The sequence below is a fragment of the Phytophthora ramorum genome, assembly GCF_020800215.1.
Source record: "Phytophthora ramorum isolate Pr-102 chromosome Unknown Phyram_PR-102_s0007, whole genome shotgun sequence".
In the NCBI taxonomy this organism is placed as follows: domain Eukaryota; phylum Oomycota; class Peronosporomycetes; order Peronosporales; family Peronosporaceae; genus Phytophthora; species Phytophthora ramorum.
Window position 1 is genome coordinate 1,232,952 of NW_027150653.1, and position 18,868 is coordinate 1,251,819.

Sequence of the window (18,868 nt, forward strand, 5' to 3'; positions counted from 1 at the left end):
TTTGGTCGGAGGATGGCGAATGTCTTAAGGGGCTCTTGTAGCGGGGCTATACATTCGGTTCACCTCCTACCTTAGTGCAACATGCACTAAGGGATACATTCAGGTGACCACTCCACAGGGTGGTCCACATTCATAGCAAGAGACATATGACTGGTAGAAAGTAACACCTTTCTACCAATGAGAGTCATTCAATAGAAAGGGGTTCTGCCAGCCATCCAATGGCAGAACCTCTCATTAGAAATATCAGTTTTAGGAGGAAACCCCATTTACAATCAATACAGTTCTCATTTACCACCAAAGTTTCCGTTTGGTTCTTTTATCTAGGTTTAAGTATACTTGTGGATACAAGTATACCGAACTTAAGTAAATTACTCCTACGCTTCCTCCTACACGTGCGCACACGTGTAAGCTTAAGTAGTGGGTCTAAGCAGACCCATTACACCTGGTAGCACTTTGTAGTCCGTCCAACGACCGACTAACACGTTCGTATGGAATACGAACGCGGGGCTGAGAACCTGCCCTCGGACAGTAACATGTCCGTGGGTAGCCCAAACACGTCTGCAACGCATGTTGCGCGTGCAGACTGCCCCCACCTGTCGGAACCAGAGTGGGAGGCCCTCCAACGACTGTCGGCAGTCATTGGGGAAGCGGCGGTAGCAACGATGTTGCGAACGCTATCACCGACGGAGCAACACGGTGTTGCTCTGGGTTTCATCGTGAAGGAACAGCGTGAAACCGCTGCTCGAACTTCGGTGTCACCATCGGCCACACCGCGCGTGGAGTCATTGAAACTCCACGTAAGCAGCTACGTTGGAAGAGAGGGGGAGCCTCTCCTCTGTTGGCTTGTCGAGGTCGACACTGCCATTGCGGCTCGACGTATCGTCGACCCGTTGTCGAAGGTTGCGTTCGCCATGTCATGTCTTGGCGGACGAGCGAGGAGTTGGGCGTATGGACGCCGACTCACGGGCCCTACGTGCTTCAGCACGTACGAAGAGTTCAAGGAGGAGCTCAAACAAGCGTTTGAGCCCCCGCAGAACGAGTTCCTCGATCTGCAACAGGGCAAGCATGACGTGCATGCTTACGCCCAAAGAGCACGGTACTTGGTCTCGAACATCGTGACCAACCCGATTGACGAGGCGACAAAGGTCGTCACGTTCATGAAGGGCCTTAGAGATGGGCCTGTGAAGACTTATCTCTTCCGAGAGTATCCAAATACTCTCGAGGCTGCCATTGCGCTTGCAATGCAAGAAGCGTTTAGCCTGCGGCAGGCTAAACTGCATGTGAACGCCCCACGGCTAATGCCACGACCGGTGGCAAGGCCGTCGGGAGGTCCCGAACCAATGGACCTCTCGAGGGCGACCGCTGCTGGTTCCCAGCAGCGTCGTGGATCAACGAATGTGCGTTGTTTCCGATGCGGAAACATCGGTCACTATGCCCGTGAGTGCACAGCACCTGTGCACGCGGCGAAGAGCCGTCGTGGCGATACTGGGTATCGTCACGGGCAATAAAAAAACTAAAGGGACCAGCAGGCGCGGGGCGCCCTGCTGGTGATGCGATCGAGCGTGTCGACATCGGACACGCTGCAATGAAGATCGCTGCCCCCAGTGAGAGACAATCTCACTGCAAGAAGCAAGATGACAAGCCGAACCTTGTCATCCTGAAGGTAAGCTCGAAGAGAGAGAAGTCTCTTCGTGCTCTAGTGGACTGTGGTGCGTCGAACAACTTTGTTCGACTGCAGAGCCTTCCAAGGCTTGACTTCGAGGAGGTGAAAACACCTCGAAGTCTATTGGAAGTGAGACTAGCAACGGGTGTCGTTGTTAGAACCGAGAAGCGTATCGTACGCGTACGCTTCTCTTATCACGAGAAGGAGTTCGTCGACGAGCTTATCGTCCTGGAACTGGACGAGCTTATCGTCCTGGAACTGGACGATAAGTTCGATATGGTGTTGGGCATGCTGTGTCTTGCACGGCATGATCCGGTGATCGACTGGATGAAGCGCACGATCGTGCGCTTCGGAAGCAGCAGCAGTGCGACAGAGAGTGATGGCCAGCACATGCACCGCGTGGTGCATGCGGCCCTCCACCAGAGACAGCGCGGAATGCGGCTGTCTCGGATCACCCCAAGCGAACGCCAACGACTGCGATAGTCGTTGGAAGAAGATGTGAAACGAATCAGCAGGGCCTGATTCAATCGGATTCGAGAGGGTCTCGAAGCGTCCGGGGCGACGCGGTCGTGTCGACAGATAATGTCGACACACAATTTGTCGAAAGACACTCCGCCGTTAGGCGTAGAGGTAAAGAAGACGCGTCCGCTCTGGGAGCCGACGCTGCAAGCAGTGCGGACGGTTGCAAACGTCCTGCACCGGAGATGCTTGCGAGCTCGCGTGCAGCCGGGCTGCACGACGAAGCGGTGCGCGATCAAGCCGGGCTTGAACGCGTGCGCCCGCGGGTAAAACCCGCCGGCGAATACAAGGAACAACTGTCCACGGCCGGGCCTGGACAAGAAGAAACTCGCGGAGCGGGGCTCCGCACGAGAAGTGAACGGCGCAAGCGAGAAAAGCTGCGCAAGTCTCGGTCAGGGACCGAGACGCTACAAGCAGTGTCTGCCGGGCAGACACAGGAGTTGGAGACGACCGTCGAGACATTGAGTGTCTTGACGCGTACGAGTATTGGTCTCCAATACAAGAAGATGAGGCTGAATAATCCTCCGACGTTAGCGTCGGAGTTGATGTCGCTCCCAGTCACAAGCTGGAAGCGTTTCGCTCGCGAACTGCACGATGGACGCATCGAGCAGATCTGCATCCTCTCGGACGTCGAGAGGATGACGTGTGAAGCAGAAGAGCTGAATCAGCTCATCTCTGAGGGCGCGGACGCCCTCAGCGCGAAGTCGAAGAAGCAACGCTTCGACGAGCAAGGCTGGGACTCGCTCAAGGCGAGCCCCTTTTACAAGGTCTTGCGTGAGTACAAGGATGTACTCCCGGACGACATTCCTGCGGAGCTACCGCAGGACAAGAGTGTTCAGCACGAGATTGATCTCGTGCCGGGAACGAAGTACTGCGTCACGCGACAGTGGCCACTGCCGCGTGAGCAAGTCAAGGCAATCGACGACTTCTTTGAAAGTCGTCGCAATGCAGGACAAGTGCGGGAATCGAAGTCCCCGCACAGCGCGCCTACGTTCTGTGTGAAGAAACCACAGGGCGGGTGGCGCATCGTTCATGCTTACAACAAGCTGAACGATGCGACGGTACTGGCACAGACGCCGATACCACGAAAAGATGTGATCATCGATTCGATGACCTCGAGTACTATCTTCAGTACTCTGGATCTGAGAGACGGGTTCTATCAGATCCTCATGCGTGAGAGTGATATCCCTCTCACGGCGGTAAGCACTCCGAGCGGCATGCTCTGGGAGTGGCTCGTGATGCCGCAGGGGCTGAAGAACGCCCCAGCGACGTTCAACAGGTGCGTCACGCACTTGTTGCGCTCGGTGCGCGACTTCACACCGAGCTATTTCGACGACGTGTTCATTCACAGCCGGGCTGTGAATGGGAAATCGGATGTGGAGATGCATACAGAGCATCTCCGCAAGTTGCTTGAGCTCATGCGAAAGCACAAGCTCTACGCGAACCTGAAGAAGTGTATCTTCGGGGCGACCGAGATACCCGTACTTGGGTGTCTCGTGGGGAAGAACGGCGTACGCCCTGACCCAGGAAAGGTCAGAGTGATCAATGAATGGCCTACGCCTTCAAATGTAAAGGAACTGCGGCAGTTCCTTGGACTCGCCACGTACTTGTGCAAGTACGTGAGCAACTACGCGGGCAAGATTCGCCCGCTGTCGCAGCTCTTAAAGAAAGAGGCTGCATGGGAATGGACTGCTAATTGCCAGCAGACCTTTGAAGCAGTCAAGCAGGGCTTGACTGAGGCGCCGATCTTGGCGGTGGCCGACCAAGATCGCCCATTCCACGTTGTGTGCGATGCATCCGATTTCGCGATCGGATGCGCACTGATGCAACTCGATCACGAAGGTCGTGATCGTGTGGTTTACTACCAATCGCGTCAGCTGAGCGCAATTACCCGGTACATGACAAGGCACTCCTTGCCATGAAGTATGCACTCGCAACGTTTCGAGTGTATCTACTTGGGAGTAGACCATTCGTGGTCTACACCGACCACGCATCGTTGCGTACGGCGATTAAGTCGCCGCACATATCACAAAGAATGGCACGGTGGCTGTCATTCTTTGCAGATTACAACTTCCAGGTTGAGTACAAACCTGGAAGGTTGAATGTCGTGGCCGACGCGCTTTCGCGTCGATCAGATTATGCGGCGAACGAGGCCGACGCCAACGCAGTTGGCGTCGTCAGGACGACTACACCCTCGTCGTCCTTGTTGGACGACGTGAAGGCCGCATACGCACATGATGCGGATGCGAAGCAGTTGTTGGAGTACTTCTCCACACCTTCTGACAAGTCTCGTCAGAAGCTGGCCAAACACCTTCGTGCCCGTGTACACCGTTATCGTGTACACAATGGTCTGCTGCTTTACAGCGCAATCGACGACAACGCAGATCGCATTGTCGTGCCGGATGATCATGAGCTGAAGCTCAAGATCACGTACGAGTACCACGATGCCCCGACATCGGGACATCCTGGCCGTGAGAAGACATACTTGCTTCTCACGCGTGACTTCTACTGGAGTCACCAGTACAAGTGGGTACGCAAGTACGTTCGTGCTTGCGAGGTATGCCAGCGTGTGAAGCCTGCGCCCAACTCGCAGGCTCCGCTTCAATCACTACCGACTCCGTCGGAGTGCTGGCAGTCCATTTCAATGGACTTTGGTTTTGGTCTTCCGCAAGCCAACAAGCGGAGGACTGGTATTGTGGTCTTTGTTGACCGCTTCAGCAAGATGGTGCATCTTGCTGCAGTACCAGCCGAGGTGACAGCCAAACATACGGCATGTCTGTTTGTCGACATGGTGTTTAGACACCCTCGACATCGTGTCGGATCGGGATCCGCGCTTTACAGCGCGATTCTGGCAAGAAGTGTTTACACTTCTTGGGACGCAGCTGTCCATGTCGACTGCGGATCATCCGCAGACCGATGGACAAACAGAGCGTGTCAACCGCGTGCTGGTTGACACCATGAAGAGCTACGCGCACTCGTTCCATCAATGGAGCGACTGCTTGCCGATGGCGGAGTTCGCCATCAACAACTCGGTGCATGTCTCGACAGGACACACACCGTTCTACGTGAATGCCATGAGGCACCCACGCGTACCGAGCGTACTCGGTGCGGTAGCTCCTTCCTTAAGTGGGGGAGGATATCCGGTTAATTCAAAACAACCGGATAAGCACGCTGATACAAGCAATGTATCAGCTGTGACGACTCGCGCACGTACTGCGCGCAGTCATAGCGACGACAAGACAGTGTCTACGACGGGCGTAGACACTTCAAACGACAACGAACATCACGCGCAGGCCGAGCCTGCTGCGAACAAGGAGCACGAACTGAACCAGGGGTTCAGCTCGGATGCAATAGACTTTGTCCAGCGCCGACAAGCCGTAATTCCGTTTGTCCAGGACGCGATAGCAGCTTCTGTCGATCGACAGAAGCTGAACGCCGATAACACCGGCAGGGGAAACACAAATGAATTCAAAGTTGGTTCATTAGTTCTGTTAGCTACGCAGAACCTAGCTAAACATGAAGTTTCCGATTTCGGAGCAAGCAAGCTTGCTCCGCGCTTCATTGGGCCATTCACCGTGTTGGCGAAGCATGGCAACGCGTACACACTGGACATACCGTCCAGCATGCGCTTGCACCCAACGTTTTACGTTGGGCGACTGAAGCCGTACGTGCAGCACGAGTCACCTACGTCTGGTGACTCGCCAAAGCGCTCTCGAGCGCGGCGACGCGCTTCAAGGCGCCAGAGAGCCTCGTCCCGACCTCGACCTTTACGTTCGAGGTCGTCTGTGCAATCTCCGCGAGCTGAGCCTTCAACAAGCTCAGCTCCTGACGCAGAGCAGCGAACTGCGACGCTTGGAGACGCTCAACAGCCTCCAAGCGAGACTCAAGGTTTGGTTGGTTGACCAAACCCGGGGCGTCTACCCCCCCCGTTGCGAGACGCACGCGGGGCAACTCGCTGGATCATCCAGCGAATTGTTGGACATCGGAACCAGACCCGAGGTCCGGTTTATTTTCGTATTCGTTGGAGAGGATTTCCTCCCCAACACGATACGTGGGAATCACGGAATGTCCTGATGGAGGACATTCCGGAAATGGTGACGGCGTACGAAGGCCGCCACCGCCACCTCCGCCGAAGGGCGTAAAACTTGGACGAGCGCTGTAGTCGCCTACACCACTCGAATAAGTGCTGCGAATATCCGCAGCACTAGAAGACGCCTGCACCTGAAAACTGGCGCGCAGGGTCTTGAGGTCGTCAGGTACACACATGGACGTGTACCCGTTGACGTCCCGCTCGGTGATGCGTACTGCCCCAGGGTAGCAGTACTCACAAGCAGTGTCATAAGGCACTGCGCAAGGAAGTCCAATACCGACTGCACCATGGTGCAGTCGTTCAAGTTTACCACGCTTCGAGAATTTCTCGTAGCGCTCCCGCGCCTGGCTAATCCGGTCGCGATAGCCAGCGGGGTTCTTGTTGAAGTTTTCAACAAAGGCACTCCAACTTTGACAAAGTGCCTGCCACTCGGGCACTTTGCTTCTGCGAGAAGTCTTCTTGCTCGCAAACCAACGGAGCTCATGGAAGAGCCCGATGTAGTAGTCGCGCCTTTGATTCGTCAGCGGATCAAAGTGCAATCGCTTCGCGACGTCATCGTCAACGATGGAGTTGAACGAATACAGCGCGTACAGATTCGGTGGCGCGGTCGCACCGAATCGGCTGCCGATCTCAAACTGAGACGGCATCCACGGCTCGCGCACTGGCTCAGTGCGCGAGGCCGCAACAACAGCGGATGGAGTGGAGTCATCTCCATCCCGCGGAGTCGTCAAGGCTCCAGCGGCAGCGAGCGGTGTTCCACTGCCGCTGCGCGAACGCTTCGAGCCCGAAGCGTTCGAGTCGTCCTCGCGTGGACGACGCAGACCCACATTGGGGTCAGTGTGGCCCGGAGACAAGGTGTCCTTGTCTCCTTCGAGTTCCCCCTCCTCGACTTCGCTTCCGTAGTCGAGGGGAACTCCCTCTCCACCCGGAGAGTAGATACTCACTCCGGTTTCGACAGCAATGATCTTGCCTGTCTTGTTACGGATGGCATGTTTCTCATGCCATCTCGAGTAGTATCCAGCAACAGAGAGACGACTCTCTGTTGCCGCGCTTGTCGACATCGCCGTCGAGGCGATGCCAGTAGCGGTCGTGGCTGAGGCAGCGGCCGGCGTCGCCTTGGAGGCGACGACAGCACTTGCTGTTGCCGGAGCGGCCGGCGTCTTAGACGAAGACGTCGTTGGCGTGCTCATTGGGAATGAGCACGTGTTCTCCCGAAGAAAATACGGATTGACGTGTCGAGACCGGCACGTCAAATCCAAACGGGGGGATGGTGTAGCGGGGCTACACATTCGGTTCACCTCCCACCTTAGTGCAACATGCACTAAGGCATATATTCAGGTGACCACCACAGGGTGGTCCACATTCATAGCAAAAGGCATATGACTGGTAGAAAGTAACACCTTTCTACCAATGAGAGTCATTCAATAGATAGGGGTTCTGCCAGCCATCCAATGGCAGAACCTCTCATTAGAAATACCAGTTTTAGGAGGAAACCCCATTTACAATCAATACAGTTCTCATTTACCACCAAAGTTTCCGTTTGGTTCTTTTATCTAGGTTTAAGTATACTTGTGGATACAAGTATACCGAACTTAAGTAAATTACTCCTACGCTTCCTCCTACACGTGCGCACACGTGTAAGCTTAAGTAGTGGGTCTAAGCAGACCCATTACAGCTCTAACTTTCATAAAATGGCTCACCGAGGCATGGGCGAGAGCTTAAAATGCGCGAGGAGCTCTTCTCTTCCTCACCAGTGAATTTGGTGCTGGTAAGACACGTTTTGTGGGTGGTATGAATGGCTGGATAGGCTGTGGTGCGGTCGCGCCAAAAGTCTGCGGTGTGCTCGCGATAGAGACGATATCTGCGACCGCGCATGACGGCTCAACGAAAACGGGAACGTGCTGGGCATCGCGGAGAGGCAGATGCGCATGTTAGAGTGCACCGCTCACGCTACCATGGAGTGTATCACGCCGGTGCTTGTCTCCCGTATGGAGTTACACTGTGGGAAGGCTGTGAACGACGCCGCCGGCAAAAATATGGTCTACGGAATGTGACGTCTTCGACTTTGATTGCCGTTTTTCCAACTTTGATTGCCGTTTTTCCAACTTTGATTCCCGATTAGTGGCTCATAGCATAAATTTGTCAATAGCAAGTGTCACACTTCCGACTTTGATTGCCGCTTACTACGAGTTTGGATGCACAAAGGCGTAGAGCAATGTGAGCTTCTTCAACGAATACGCGCCAAATTCTAAATATGCGTGATATTACTAAATTTCACGATGAAATTCTGGGGATAGAGGATTGGTAGATTCCCGACTTGCCCCGCAGACAGCGGATCAGTCAATCCGCAGAATGGGATTCATCCGCTGGAAGGTAATTTCCGACGGATTGAAACAGCGGAACTGCAGTTCAGGCCTAATTTTGTGCGTACTGACTGCTTTCGGAACTTTTGCTGAGTGAAGGACGGTATTTGATCTTGTCACTCATACTTGAAATGGTTAAGTAAATTCATATTGTCTTTATCACGCAAAAGTGCCAGATTGACGAAAGTGCGCTAGCTACTAGCTAGCTAATAGATCATCTGTAAACGTATAAGTTTGAGTCCATTGCGGTGTAGCCACCGACGAAGACTAAAACGCGTCGACGCTCTATCTCCCTTACACGCCGGCGTAGCCGAAAAGGGTCAGACTGGAAACCATGATGAACATGCCAGCGAACATGCCCACCGCGACAATATACGTCTTATCCTTGGCGAACTTGTACGACGTGGGGATCAGCTCTTTCACGCAAATGCACACCATGATGCCACACACAATTCCGAACAGAATGCCCTCCGACACCGGGTCCATGCCGTCACCAATCGCCAACCAGGCAATAAGCCCACCGACCGGCTCGGCACCCGCAGAAATCGCGCACCACATGATTCCACGCCAGCGGGACCCGGTGGCAAAGTAGATCGGTGCAGCCACAGCGATACCCTCGGGAATGTTGTGCAGACCGATACCAACAGCGAGGGAAAATCCCACAGAAGAGTTCTGGATCGCGCCGACGTAGGTGGCGATACCCTCCGGCAGGTTGTGGATTCCGATGGCAAGCGCGCTAAGCACACCCATGCGCTGCAACGCACGCTTGGCCTGCTCGTCCATCTTGACGTAATACGCGGTTGCCTGAGGGGTTTCAGTTTGAGCCTCCAAGCACGGCGTCGACGTCTTGGCATTCATCTTGTTGCTCTCGAACTGCGCCATCGATTCGCGGACGTCCTCCAGGTTCTCGATCTCCGTCATCTCGTGCTCGGGCGAGATCTTGTGCACGATCATGTCGATGAGGTAGATGAGTACGATGCCGACTGCAAAGCACGCCGTGGCCGCGAGCCAGCCGTGACCGGTGGCCGTCTCCTCTGTCATGTCATCGGTTTTAAGGCCCTCCGTCAGCAGATGCACCGACTCACCGAAGATCTCCACCAGCGAGATGAACAGCATCACCCCGGACGAGATGCTCAACGCGACCGCCAAACTCAGCGGGTTGGCCAGGTACACGAGGCGCTTGCTGAACACGACCATGCCGCCCAGAATTGTGGCGGCTCCGGCGGCGATATTCAGCGCGAATGCGACACCGACATCGTGACCCGTTTGAACCATCGCTGCGAGGAAGTGAGACGAGGGGGTCTGTAGTTGGAGGTGGGTTTGTAAATGGTAGCCGTAGACATGGCACTATCCGATACGAAATCGTCTCGCTCAGGAGCTTTCGATGAGAAGGACTCACTACACTACACCAAACAACTGGTGAGCCTTAGATACAGTTGAGAGGGACGAAGAGCATGCCGCAAAGATGCTTCGTGGAAAGCAACAGAAAACACAGCAGGGAAAAACGCACAAGTGAACGGGAATGGCTGGTCACCGCTGGGCCGGCCGAGAGTCGGCCGCGGTCTCGGAGCGATTCACCCACTACTGTATGTTGCTCGTTCATACAGTATCCCTAAGTTAGTAAATATTGGTGTTGAAGATTGCGTCGGATTGATCGTGAAGATCGCAGATTAATGTGAATGCCTGTTCGTCGTGCGCAAAAGTCCACAACTGCGTTTTATGTTGCTCGCTATCCGGCTAATACCTGTACAGAGTTCCCCGGCAAAGGGAGAAAGGTGGGACCAATAAAGACTGCAAGGTTACAAGATTAGCACAGGAATTCATCTAGAGCCAATTGCACTGCATTATTCCGAACTACACGACTGGTAGCAAAGCATGTGTGCAACCTGCATGCAACCATGCTTCCCGCAAGACTAGTAAATGTAACTTAGATCAGTATAGCATTGCGGCAGCAAGAGCAAATCTTCTGCAGATACGTACTATCTGTGCAAGGTAAATTGCTGCACGCAATTCTCCCTTTGCCGGGGAACTCTGTATTATACATGTAATATACGGGCATACGGATCCCGCGCGTTCTCATTGGAACGAAGCACCACGCCCTGACCGCATGTACAGGCATGACCGACGGGTCAATCAATAGCTGTACAGCTTCGTGTGCGCGCGTCGATTAGAATTTGGTGGTGGGACCGTATTTCCCTTCCGCAAACCAACGCTGGATGTCGAGCAGTTTCTGAGGTACAGCACGTGTGCCGCCGGGGGCAGTTGCACGGACAGCACGAACTGTATGAGTCGTGCAAGCGACTGGGCCCAGTCTGGGTAAGCGTCTCCATTGCAAACTACAATGGAGACCCTCCAAGTTGGAGTCCAACCTACCCATCGCGGTTCCCATGAGTGTGACCCTCACCTTGTCAGCTCTTCGCACTGCGGTACATTTATGTAGTGCATGTATGTAGTATCGACCAAGGACGTGCGCACAGCACTGTACTATAATTGAACGCAGCCGTACAGTGGCCAAGCTCGATTGAAAGCTGTACCATAATACTGCGCTAATAATCCGAGCAGCCTCGCATTTCATTAACCTGTTGGCCACTCGCCGATCAACGTTGCGTATTATAGCAGCGCCGGTCACCTAGAGACGGTTTACGACCAGCTCATGACCCACGGCAAGCTGCGACGGCTGTGACGACTCGCCAGTGGCGATCGAGCTTTCACCTCTTTCAAGTTGGTCGGGCAACACTTTTCTGTTTGGACTACTGCGCGCCAAGCCTGAATTTCCCCTCTGGTCGGCACGTGAATATGCGGCCCAATGGCACAAGATGACCACGATCGTGTTCGCTCGTGCGCTCGAGGCGTGGTGCTTCGCTCCAATGAGAATGCTTGGGAATCCCAGGTTGGGATCGGCATGCCGCAGCCATTCCGACCTGTACTAAGAGCCGGACCGCTTGTGTATTTTATGGTTGCTCTCGAGCACCAAGATCGTGGTGTACAGTACATGTACAATCATGATAGACATTTACCGTTGGTCATCAGGTTGGTTTGACCTTCAAGGATCGTTGCTGTCTGGACCAACGTGCAAACCTGCCAAATTAGCTGATCATGTACTGCTTTTTAAATTAAGGTCACCTCGGCACAGGTCAACAACCTTGCTACTTTTTAGACACGGTGTCTAAAAAGTAGCACTGGTGGTTGCGTCGAGTTCCGCCGTGACAGACGATTTACGATCAGATTTTTGCTGTGCGCTTTTGTCTTACAGTACGTGCAGTGTCCTCCACCACCAAGTGGGATTGTCTTCTGATACTTCAGTACTCCCGGCGTTTGGTCAGTGGGCCCACCAGTCATGCTCAATTGAATGAAGCTGTGATCGTCCATCTCTGCTTCATTCCGTCTCACACCTACTTTTGCTTCTTCGGTCTCATGTGGCACTCCACTCTTCTCCTCGCACTCTTCGCCTGCGTCGGTGCGGTGCAGGCCGCCTCGGACCCTACTCTGCGAGGCAGCGTCGTGGCCGCATGGACCCCAAGCCCGAAGGTGTCTTTGAACTCCAGCACCATCGACTCATCGAACGCCACCGCCGTCGCCTCTGCCAACGCCACCGCCGTCGTATCTGCCAACGGCACCACGAGCGATGTCTACAACGTTTGCCCCGTTGTCGTCCAGTTCACCGAAGAGCAAGAGGATTTCTCCGACGAAGAGCTCAAGGCCAACGCCGCCGACGCAGCCATGTCTGCGTACCTGCTCAGCCACCCCAACAACACGCTGTGGGACTACTTCAAGATCGAGCGGAAGCAGAAGAGGGAGATGAACCAGAACCTGCCGTGGAAGGATCGGATGAAGAATGCAGTCAAGGACGTCGTCGACTTCACGGCGGACACCCTCGTCTCTTTCGCGCAGACTGTCGCCGACGCCATTGAGTGGATCATCAACACTATCCGCAACCCTCTCGTCGGAGCCAAGCAGGTCTTCAGCTTTTTCAAGGAGTTCGGCGAGAACATCAAGTCGCTGTGGACGCTTATCAAGGAAGACCCGAAGGAGACCGGAGAGAACATGGCCGGCGGTCTGCTGCTGCACATTACGCACCACCCATCTGAGTTCACTGCCGAGACCGTGCTGATGGTCGGGACCGGTTTCGCGGTGATCGGCGGCCTCATGGCCGGCGTGGAGGCCGTCTTCGGCACGATGAGCAACGTCATCTCCAACGTGCTGCTGTCCGTGCTGATGTTCATCCACGCCATCGACGACCCCATCTACATCGTCACTCCTCTCGTCACGTCCATCGTCAACACGGCCGGCACCATTGCTGCCGGCGGCAACAGCTCCAGTGAAGGCGTCACTGTTACACCGGACGCGATTAAGCCTCTGGATGCGTGCGTGATTCCGGAAGAGTACCGCCCGGTGTTCTCCTCGCGCGACCTGTGCCTCAGCTCCCCTACCGAAGTTCGCCAGTTGATCTTCGGAACGACCGAGCGCACCGCCAAGATGAGCCAGGAGGAGCGGATTGCTGCCTACAACCACTTCCACGACTTCGTGTGCTGCTACCTGCAAGACCAGTCGTTCGAGGTGAACGCTCCGAAGATGGACGCCACGGCGTTCGAGGCTGAGCTCGTGTCCACACCCGTGCAGATGAGCAACTGCTCGCAGCTCCTCGCGAACTACAGCGCCGACACCGTGTGGAAGTCTTCTGCAAGCTACGACGGGTCCGCGAGTCTGCCGTCGTCGCGCTGATGGGCTTATAAATTGCACTCCTTACCACAAGAGCAGGGCTATCCTATGCTGTAGCAACCGCACGCTAGCAACACCAATATTTCGGCTATTTGGCTCGTTGGTACATTTATAACTATCAAGAACAAAGTTTTGACCTCCTTTCTGTACGTGTTCACCATGCTTCGATGGTTGATACGAGGTCCGGCACCTTGTTTCCCCTCCTTGTGCTGTCAGCGCTAGTGCAAATGTGTATCGGGGCTAGCATCTAGTCACCCCGTTCGTGGTGCGGTGCTGTTGCCAAACTTGTGCATGTGAGGCATTACGCTTGGATCTAGGACTAAGTTTCTGAATCGAATATCAATGCAGGCAATAGAGCGGTGAGGATACGGCTTTAGTGCGTTTTGTACCCGCACGGATTAAACCACACGTATCGTTGTAGGGTGGTGGTGTCGATGCGGCGAGTAAGCGGCGTCGCGCGGTGCGCTCGCGGCACCAGTAAGATAGATACAGGAGTGTCCCGGCCGTTGAAGCAAATGCAGTGTAGCCATGTTTTCCCTATCTAATGTATTGAACACGACGACTTCAAGGGTCGCCAAAAGCTAAGGATCGCGAGCGGATCCTTATTATCGACCACTACCCACCAGTCGCCGTCATGAAGCTCAAGCGATTCCTGCTGCGTTATTACCCGCCGGGGATCATCCTCGAGTATGAACTGCGAGACGGCACGCGCGAGATGAAGGAGATCGACTTGCTGCACCTCACGGCCGAGTATGACACAATTACCCTTTTGAACGAAAACTCCAAACGTTTCTGATACTAACCCGGTAGTTTGACGCTGCAGGTCAGACATTGAGGTGTTAGTGAACCAAATTGTGTTCGAAGAGCCACTGATCTCCGAGTCCCGCAAACCGCAGCTTCGACGCCTCATTTACAGTGAGCCCAAATGTCACTTTCTGGTGAATAGAGGTGCCAATGGAGTTGATAACGGTTCATGTGGAATGTGGTAGAGCTTATTGAGAAGCTGGAGGTGAACGACAGCAATGACTTCTACTTGTTCAAGATCCTGCGGGCTCATATCCTACCCTTGACCAACTGCGCCTTTAACAAATCTGGTGACAAGTAAGTTAAACGGATGGTAGCGTTGGTGTTTGCTGGCCTCTGGTGCTGATGGTACCGTGCTTTTCTTCTTGTGCTTCCTAGATTCATTACCGGCAGTTATGATCGCACTTGTAAGGTGTGGGATACCCAAACGGGTGACGAGTTGCTGACGCTGGAAGGACACAAGAATGTCGTGTACGCTATCGCGTTCAACAATCCCTACGGGTGAGTGCTGTCAGATGCCGTATTCGCGTTCTTTTGCTGATGGGTGTGGCTACTGTTCACGACTTATAGGGACAAGATCATTACGGGGTCGTTTGACAAGACGTGCAAGCTCTGGAGCGCCGAGACGGGTCAGCTCTATCACACCTTCCGCGGACACTCGACGGAGATTGTCTGCTTGGCATTTAACCCACAGGGAACGGTCATTGGCACGGGATCGATGGATAACACGGCTAAGCTCTGGGACGTGGAGACTGGACAGGAGCTGCATACACTGTTCGGCCACACCGCTGAAATCGTGAGTCTGAATTTTGACACTCAAGGCGACCGTATCATCACGGGTTCGTTTGACCACACGGTAAAAGTATGGGATGTGCGAAGTGGTCGCTGCATCCACACGCTTGCGGGCCACCACGGAGAGATCTCGAGCACGCAGTTCAACTACACGGGCGAGCTGTGCATCAGCGGCTCCATCGACCGCACCTGCAAAATCTGGGACGTCGCCTCCGGACAGAATGTGCAGACGCTGCGAGGCCACAACGACGAAATCTTGGACGTGAGCTTCAATGCTACGGGCTCCAAACTCGTGACAGCATCGGCGGACGGCACGTCGCGCATCTACAATACCATGACAGGCGCGTGCCAAGCCATCCTGATCGGCCACGAGGCCGAAATATCCAAGGTTTGCTTCAACCCGCAGGGATCCAAGGTGCTTACAGCCAGCAGCGACAAGGTGGCGCGGCTCTGGGAGGTCGAGACCGGCGACTGTCTGCAGATGCTCGAGGGCCACACGGACGAGATCTTCAGTTGCGCCTTCAACTACGAAGGCGACACCATCATCACAGGTACGTACACAACTCTATCCGTCCACCCCACAAAACCTCACTCTGTATTCCACTCAACGCAGGCTCCAAGGACAACACGTGCCGGATCTGGAAGTGCTAAGCTCCTCCACGTGTGTCACCACTCTCCTGCCTTTAAACAAGTCAGAGACGAAGAGAGCAAACCACAAGAAAGAGACAAGAAAGTTAAGAGAACAAAAAGAGATTGGACACGACCGGCACAGCTCCGTCAGCCCCTAAAATGCATCTTTGCCGCTCCTCTTTCCGTGTAACTCGTGTTCCAGGCTTCTAACAGCCGGCACCTGGACTCTGAGGGCGCCTTGAGTCACTCTACATCATCGGAGGCTCCGCGGGTGCCGCGAACGGGTTGATAATCTGCAACAGACTGTAGGAATTCCAGCCACGCGTTAGCGATTTACACATTTTAAGGTGGTTTTAGCTCAAAATGGAGGGGATTTGGGACGCACGTGAGGCCTGGCTCCTGCTTGAGCGCGATGTACACGACGAGCGGCACGAATCCCCAGTGCACGATGGGCTTGATGGTCTTGAACACCGCCGTGGGGGCCGTCTTCCAGAGCTTGTTCCCCGCCATGATGTCTCGAATTGTGTGCCACTGAATCGTTTCTGCCAATGGGAGCGAACGAGAGATGGAGACATGGCATTGGTGGATAATGATGAAAAATAGAGTAGTGCGTTCATTGGCTAAAATTAATAACTTCAACTTTGACAACTTCAACTTTAGGAAATTGCCATCTTGAAAGGCTTGCACAATGAACTTCGAGCTGTTATTTTGCAAGCGGCGACCTGGGCATAGGACGGTGCGGTGTTGTTGGCGGCTCCGGGTCTACGGCGAATCGGCGGAAGCGAGCTTCGATGAAGCCCACCTTGGCGCTGGGTAGGCCGAAGCGGTCCATCTGCATTGGGACAAATGTTAGTTGGTCACGCAAATCAATCCCAAACTACGAGCTGCAACGTACGTGGTGCGGCATCATGATGAAGTTGACGTCCTCGGGTGGTCTGAGCTTGGATTTGGGGCTGTATGCGCCTGGACCGACAGTTTCTTGAGTGGCGCTGGTCAAGATCGGAAAGTTCGGCGTGTTGTGGACCATTGCGGCTTCCTGGGATGCAGAAACTCAACAGATTAGGGCATGCGGCGATCCGCGGTTTTCGTGAAATACACGCACCGATGATAGTCGACTTGCGCGGGACTGCATGGCTGAGCACTTGAAGCTGGAGCTGGTGACGGCTGCACTCACTGAGAACTGCGCGGGGGAAATAGTTAAACATTCGTGACGAGAAGCTACAGCAAGACAATTTGGCTCAAGATACGGACCTTGCACGACGGGCTGACGTCGTAGAAGCGGTCGGGGGCGTCATCCTGGATGCGATGCTGCTTCGAGGATACGTATCGCTCTGCTCTCATCGTTCACGTTAGTTCTGTCCAGTTCCAGCGTTTTGTAGAAAGCTGTAAGACTGTACCTGGGAACTGGTCCGATTTGAAGCGAGGCGTGGTGGACAGCGCAGGACCCCGGACTTTATCAGGAGACAAGCGGCCACCACCCCCAGCACCGCGGGGACTGCTATCGAGATTGTAGTCCCTTTCATCCGGCGAGCTGGCTGTAGGGCTCGCAAGAGCCAGAACAGCAGTCACTTGTGCGTTGGCTTCTTCAAACCGCGCAGCCTTGCTGATGTACGTCGGAGTTGGCACGTGCTTCTTCTTCACATGAATTGCACGCCGAGGAGCTCGATACGTGCCAGGCCCCACTGCCTGTGGGTCTGCGTAGGGCTCCTTCACCACGCTAGCAAATGTAGACGAACGATACGCCGCTGTGCTGGCAAACCGGTCTTTTGTAGAACTGAATGCTCCTCGGCATGTATTGGATCCGGATTCAACATTTCGTTGGAGAGTCTGTAACACGTCCATCGAACGCGTCGAGGGTTAAACAAGCTCCAACACGCACAGCTCAAATCACTGGGTCACGCACCATCTTCGAGCCGCAGTCTGTATTGTAAACAGCGTCAGGCACCCCAGTGAGCTTTCGAGCAAGGAGGTGCTCGGGGTCTAGAGGCTGCCGCCCGTTTCCTGTCGATCGCATCTCGCGAGCTGAACGCGCTTTCTCCTGGCTGATACGCTGAGCTGGGCGCTGCTCGTCCTTGATGCAGTGCTTCTGGTACAGCTTGCTTCTGTACACACAATGACCATGTTGGGAGGACTGCCATGTAGGGATACTACACTGTCAACGCACATGTCGTGGATCTGTTCACCTGAGGGCAGAGATATCCGAGCCATCGCAGCGTCACCCCCACTTCCAGATCTCTCCCTGGACTGCTCATTTGCAACTTGTCTTTTCCACATTGCTCTGCCGGAAGCGTTGGAAGCCTGGGTACAGCGACACTGTTAGCCGCCATCGCACACACAGCCCGCCACGCAACAAGAACGCACCCCACTAAACGCGTTCGCAGACTCATGGGCCATTATCGAGACCGAGAGGTATCGTCACACCAAGTGCCACCGCTTCGGCGTCGTCCTCAGCAGCATCAGACACGAAAGTCCTCCATAATAGCCCACGCCATCCTATCAGCGCTTCAAGCCCATATCTCGCCATTCACTATTTTTATCGACACCATTGTAGCAGCTTCCCAGGCGTCTTCACTTGCTGATGCGCTGCCGATCTCACTTTGTACTTGACAAGTTGACTCTACCGGTTGGTCTGGCATGGGCGAAAGGTGGCAAACCTGGCTGAACACCGCTCCAGTTGACAAGTTGAAGTTCCATTGCTTGACGCATTGCAGACTGCCGATCGACGGGCGAAACGCATTGCAGCCTCCAGGTCAACGAATTCCTCGTGGTCAATAGACACACAATGTGCCATGCCATGCTGCCTCGAATCAATCCTGCACATACTTGAGTCTCGCAAACTTGAAATTTACCCCACAATCCAAGGCTTGAAATATCACGTTACGAGGTGTACGCCGCAGGACGCCGCGCTCCATCTCGGAAGATTGGCAGGCGCCACGCGCGCAGCCCCAAAGCCGCTCTCTTTGCCGGTGCGAGGCAAATAGCCAGAGACGACGCCGTTCTGGACGCTAAAACGGCTCGGCGGAAGACAGCCGTCTTTAGCGGAAGAACAGCACCAACAACACTTGTTGGTGCTGGTACAGGACGCTGCTATCACTCTCACGTCATGTGTGTGGAAGCCGCGCGGCCGCATTCCGCCGGGCCGGCGACGACTACAAGTACACACGAGCTATGAGTCATCAACTGAATCACGGTGGCAAACGCTTGTATTTGGACGGAACGGAACCAGGTTGCAAGCAAGTTTGGCAACACATCTGTATACTACCTTACTTTAAATACGTGCAGCTCTAA

At 54.5% G+C, this 18,868-nt stretch overlaps 4 protein-coding genes across 4 annotated transcripts; 2 read left to right on the forward strand and 2 right to left on the reverse strand.

Moving 5' to 3' along the window:
• Positions 1-8,929: 8,929 nt before the first annotated feature.
• KRP23_8364 (Zinc transporter ZupT) lies at positions 8,930-9,910 on the reverse strand (the record flags this gene model as incomplete). Its single annotated transcript, XM_067893794.1, has 1 exon — positions 8,930-9,910. One exon carries the CDS (start codon positions 9,908-9,910, stop codon positions 8,930-8,932), a length of 981 nt encoding a protein of 326 aa, XP_067743290.1.
• A 2,139-nt stretch (positions 9,911-12,049) lies between these two features.
• Positions 12,050-13,357, forward strand: KRP23_8365 (uncharacterized protein; the record flags this gene model as incomplete). Its single annotated transcript, XM_067893795.1, has 1 exon — positions 12,050-13,357. The coding sequence occupies one exon, from the start codon at positions 12,050-12,052 to the stop codon at positions 13,355-13,357; it is 1,308 nt and encodes a 435-aa protein (XP_067743291.1).
• Positions 13,358-13,788: 431 nt separating this feature from the next.
• Positions 13,789-15,601, forward strand: KRP23_8366 (Dynein assembly factor with WDR repeat domains 1; the record flags this gene model as incomplete). The annotated part of the gene is made up of 7 exons (XM_067893796.1): positions 13,789-13,831; positions 13,924-14,104; positions 14,178-14,269; positions 14,344-14,455; positions 14,537-14,659; positions 14,729-15,501; positions 15,564-15,601. 7 exons carry the CDS (start codon positions 13,789-13,791, stop codon positions 15,599-15,601), a joined length of 1,362 nt encoding a protein of 453 aa, XP_067743292.1.
• Positions 15,602-16,283: 682 nt separating this feature from the next.
• Positions 16,284-17,974, reverse strand: KRP23_8367 (uncharacterized protein; the record flags this gene model as incomplete). The annotated part of the gene is made up of 8 exons (XM_067893797.1): positions 16,284-16,412; positions 16,476-16,616; positions 16,683-16,760; positions 16,832-16,911; positions 16,978-17,407; positions 17,484-17,682; positions 17,745-17,878; positions 17,942-17,974. 8 exons carry the CDS (start codon positions 17,972-17,974, stop codon positions 16,284-16,286), a joined length of 1,224 nt encoding a protein of 407 aa, XP_067743293.1.
• Between the last annotated feature and the right edge of the window lie 894 nt (positions 17,975-18,868).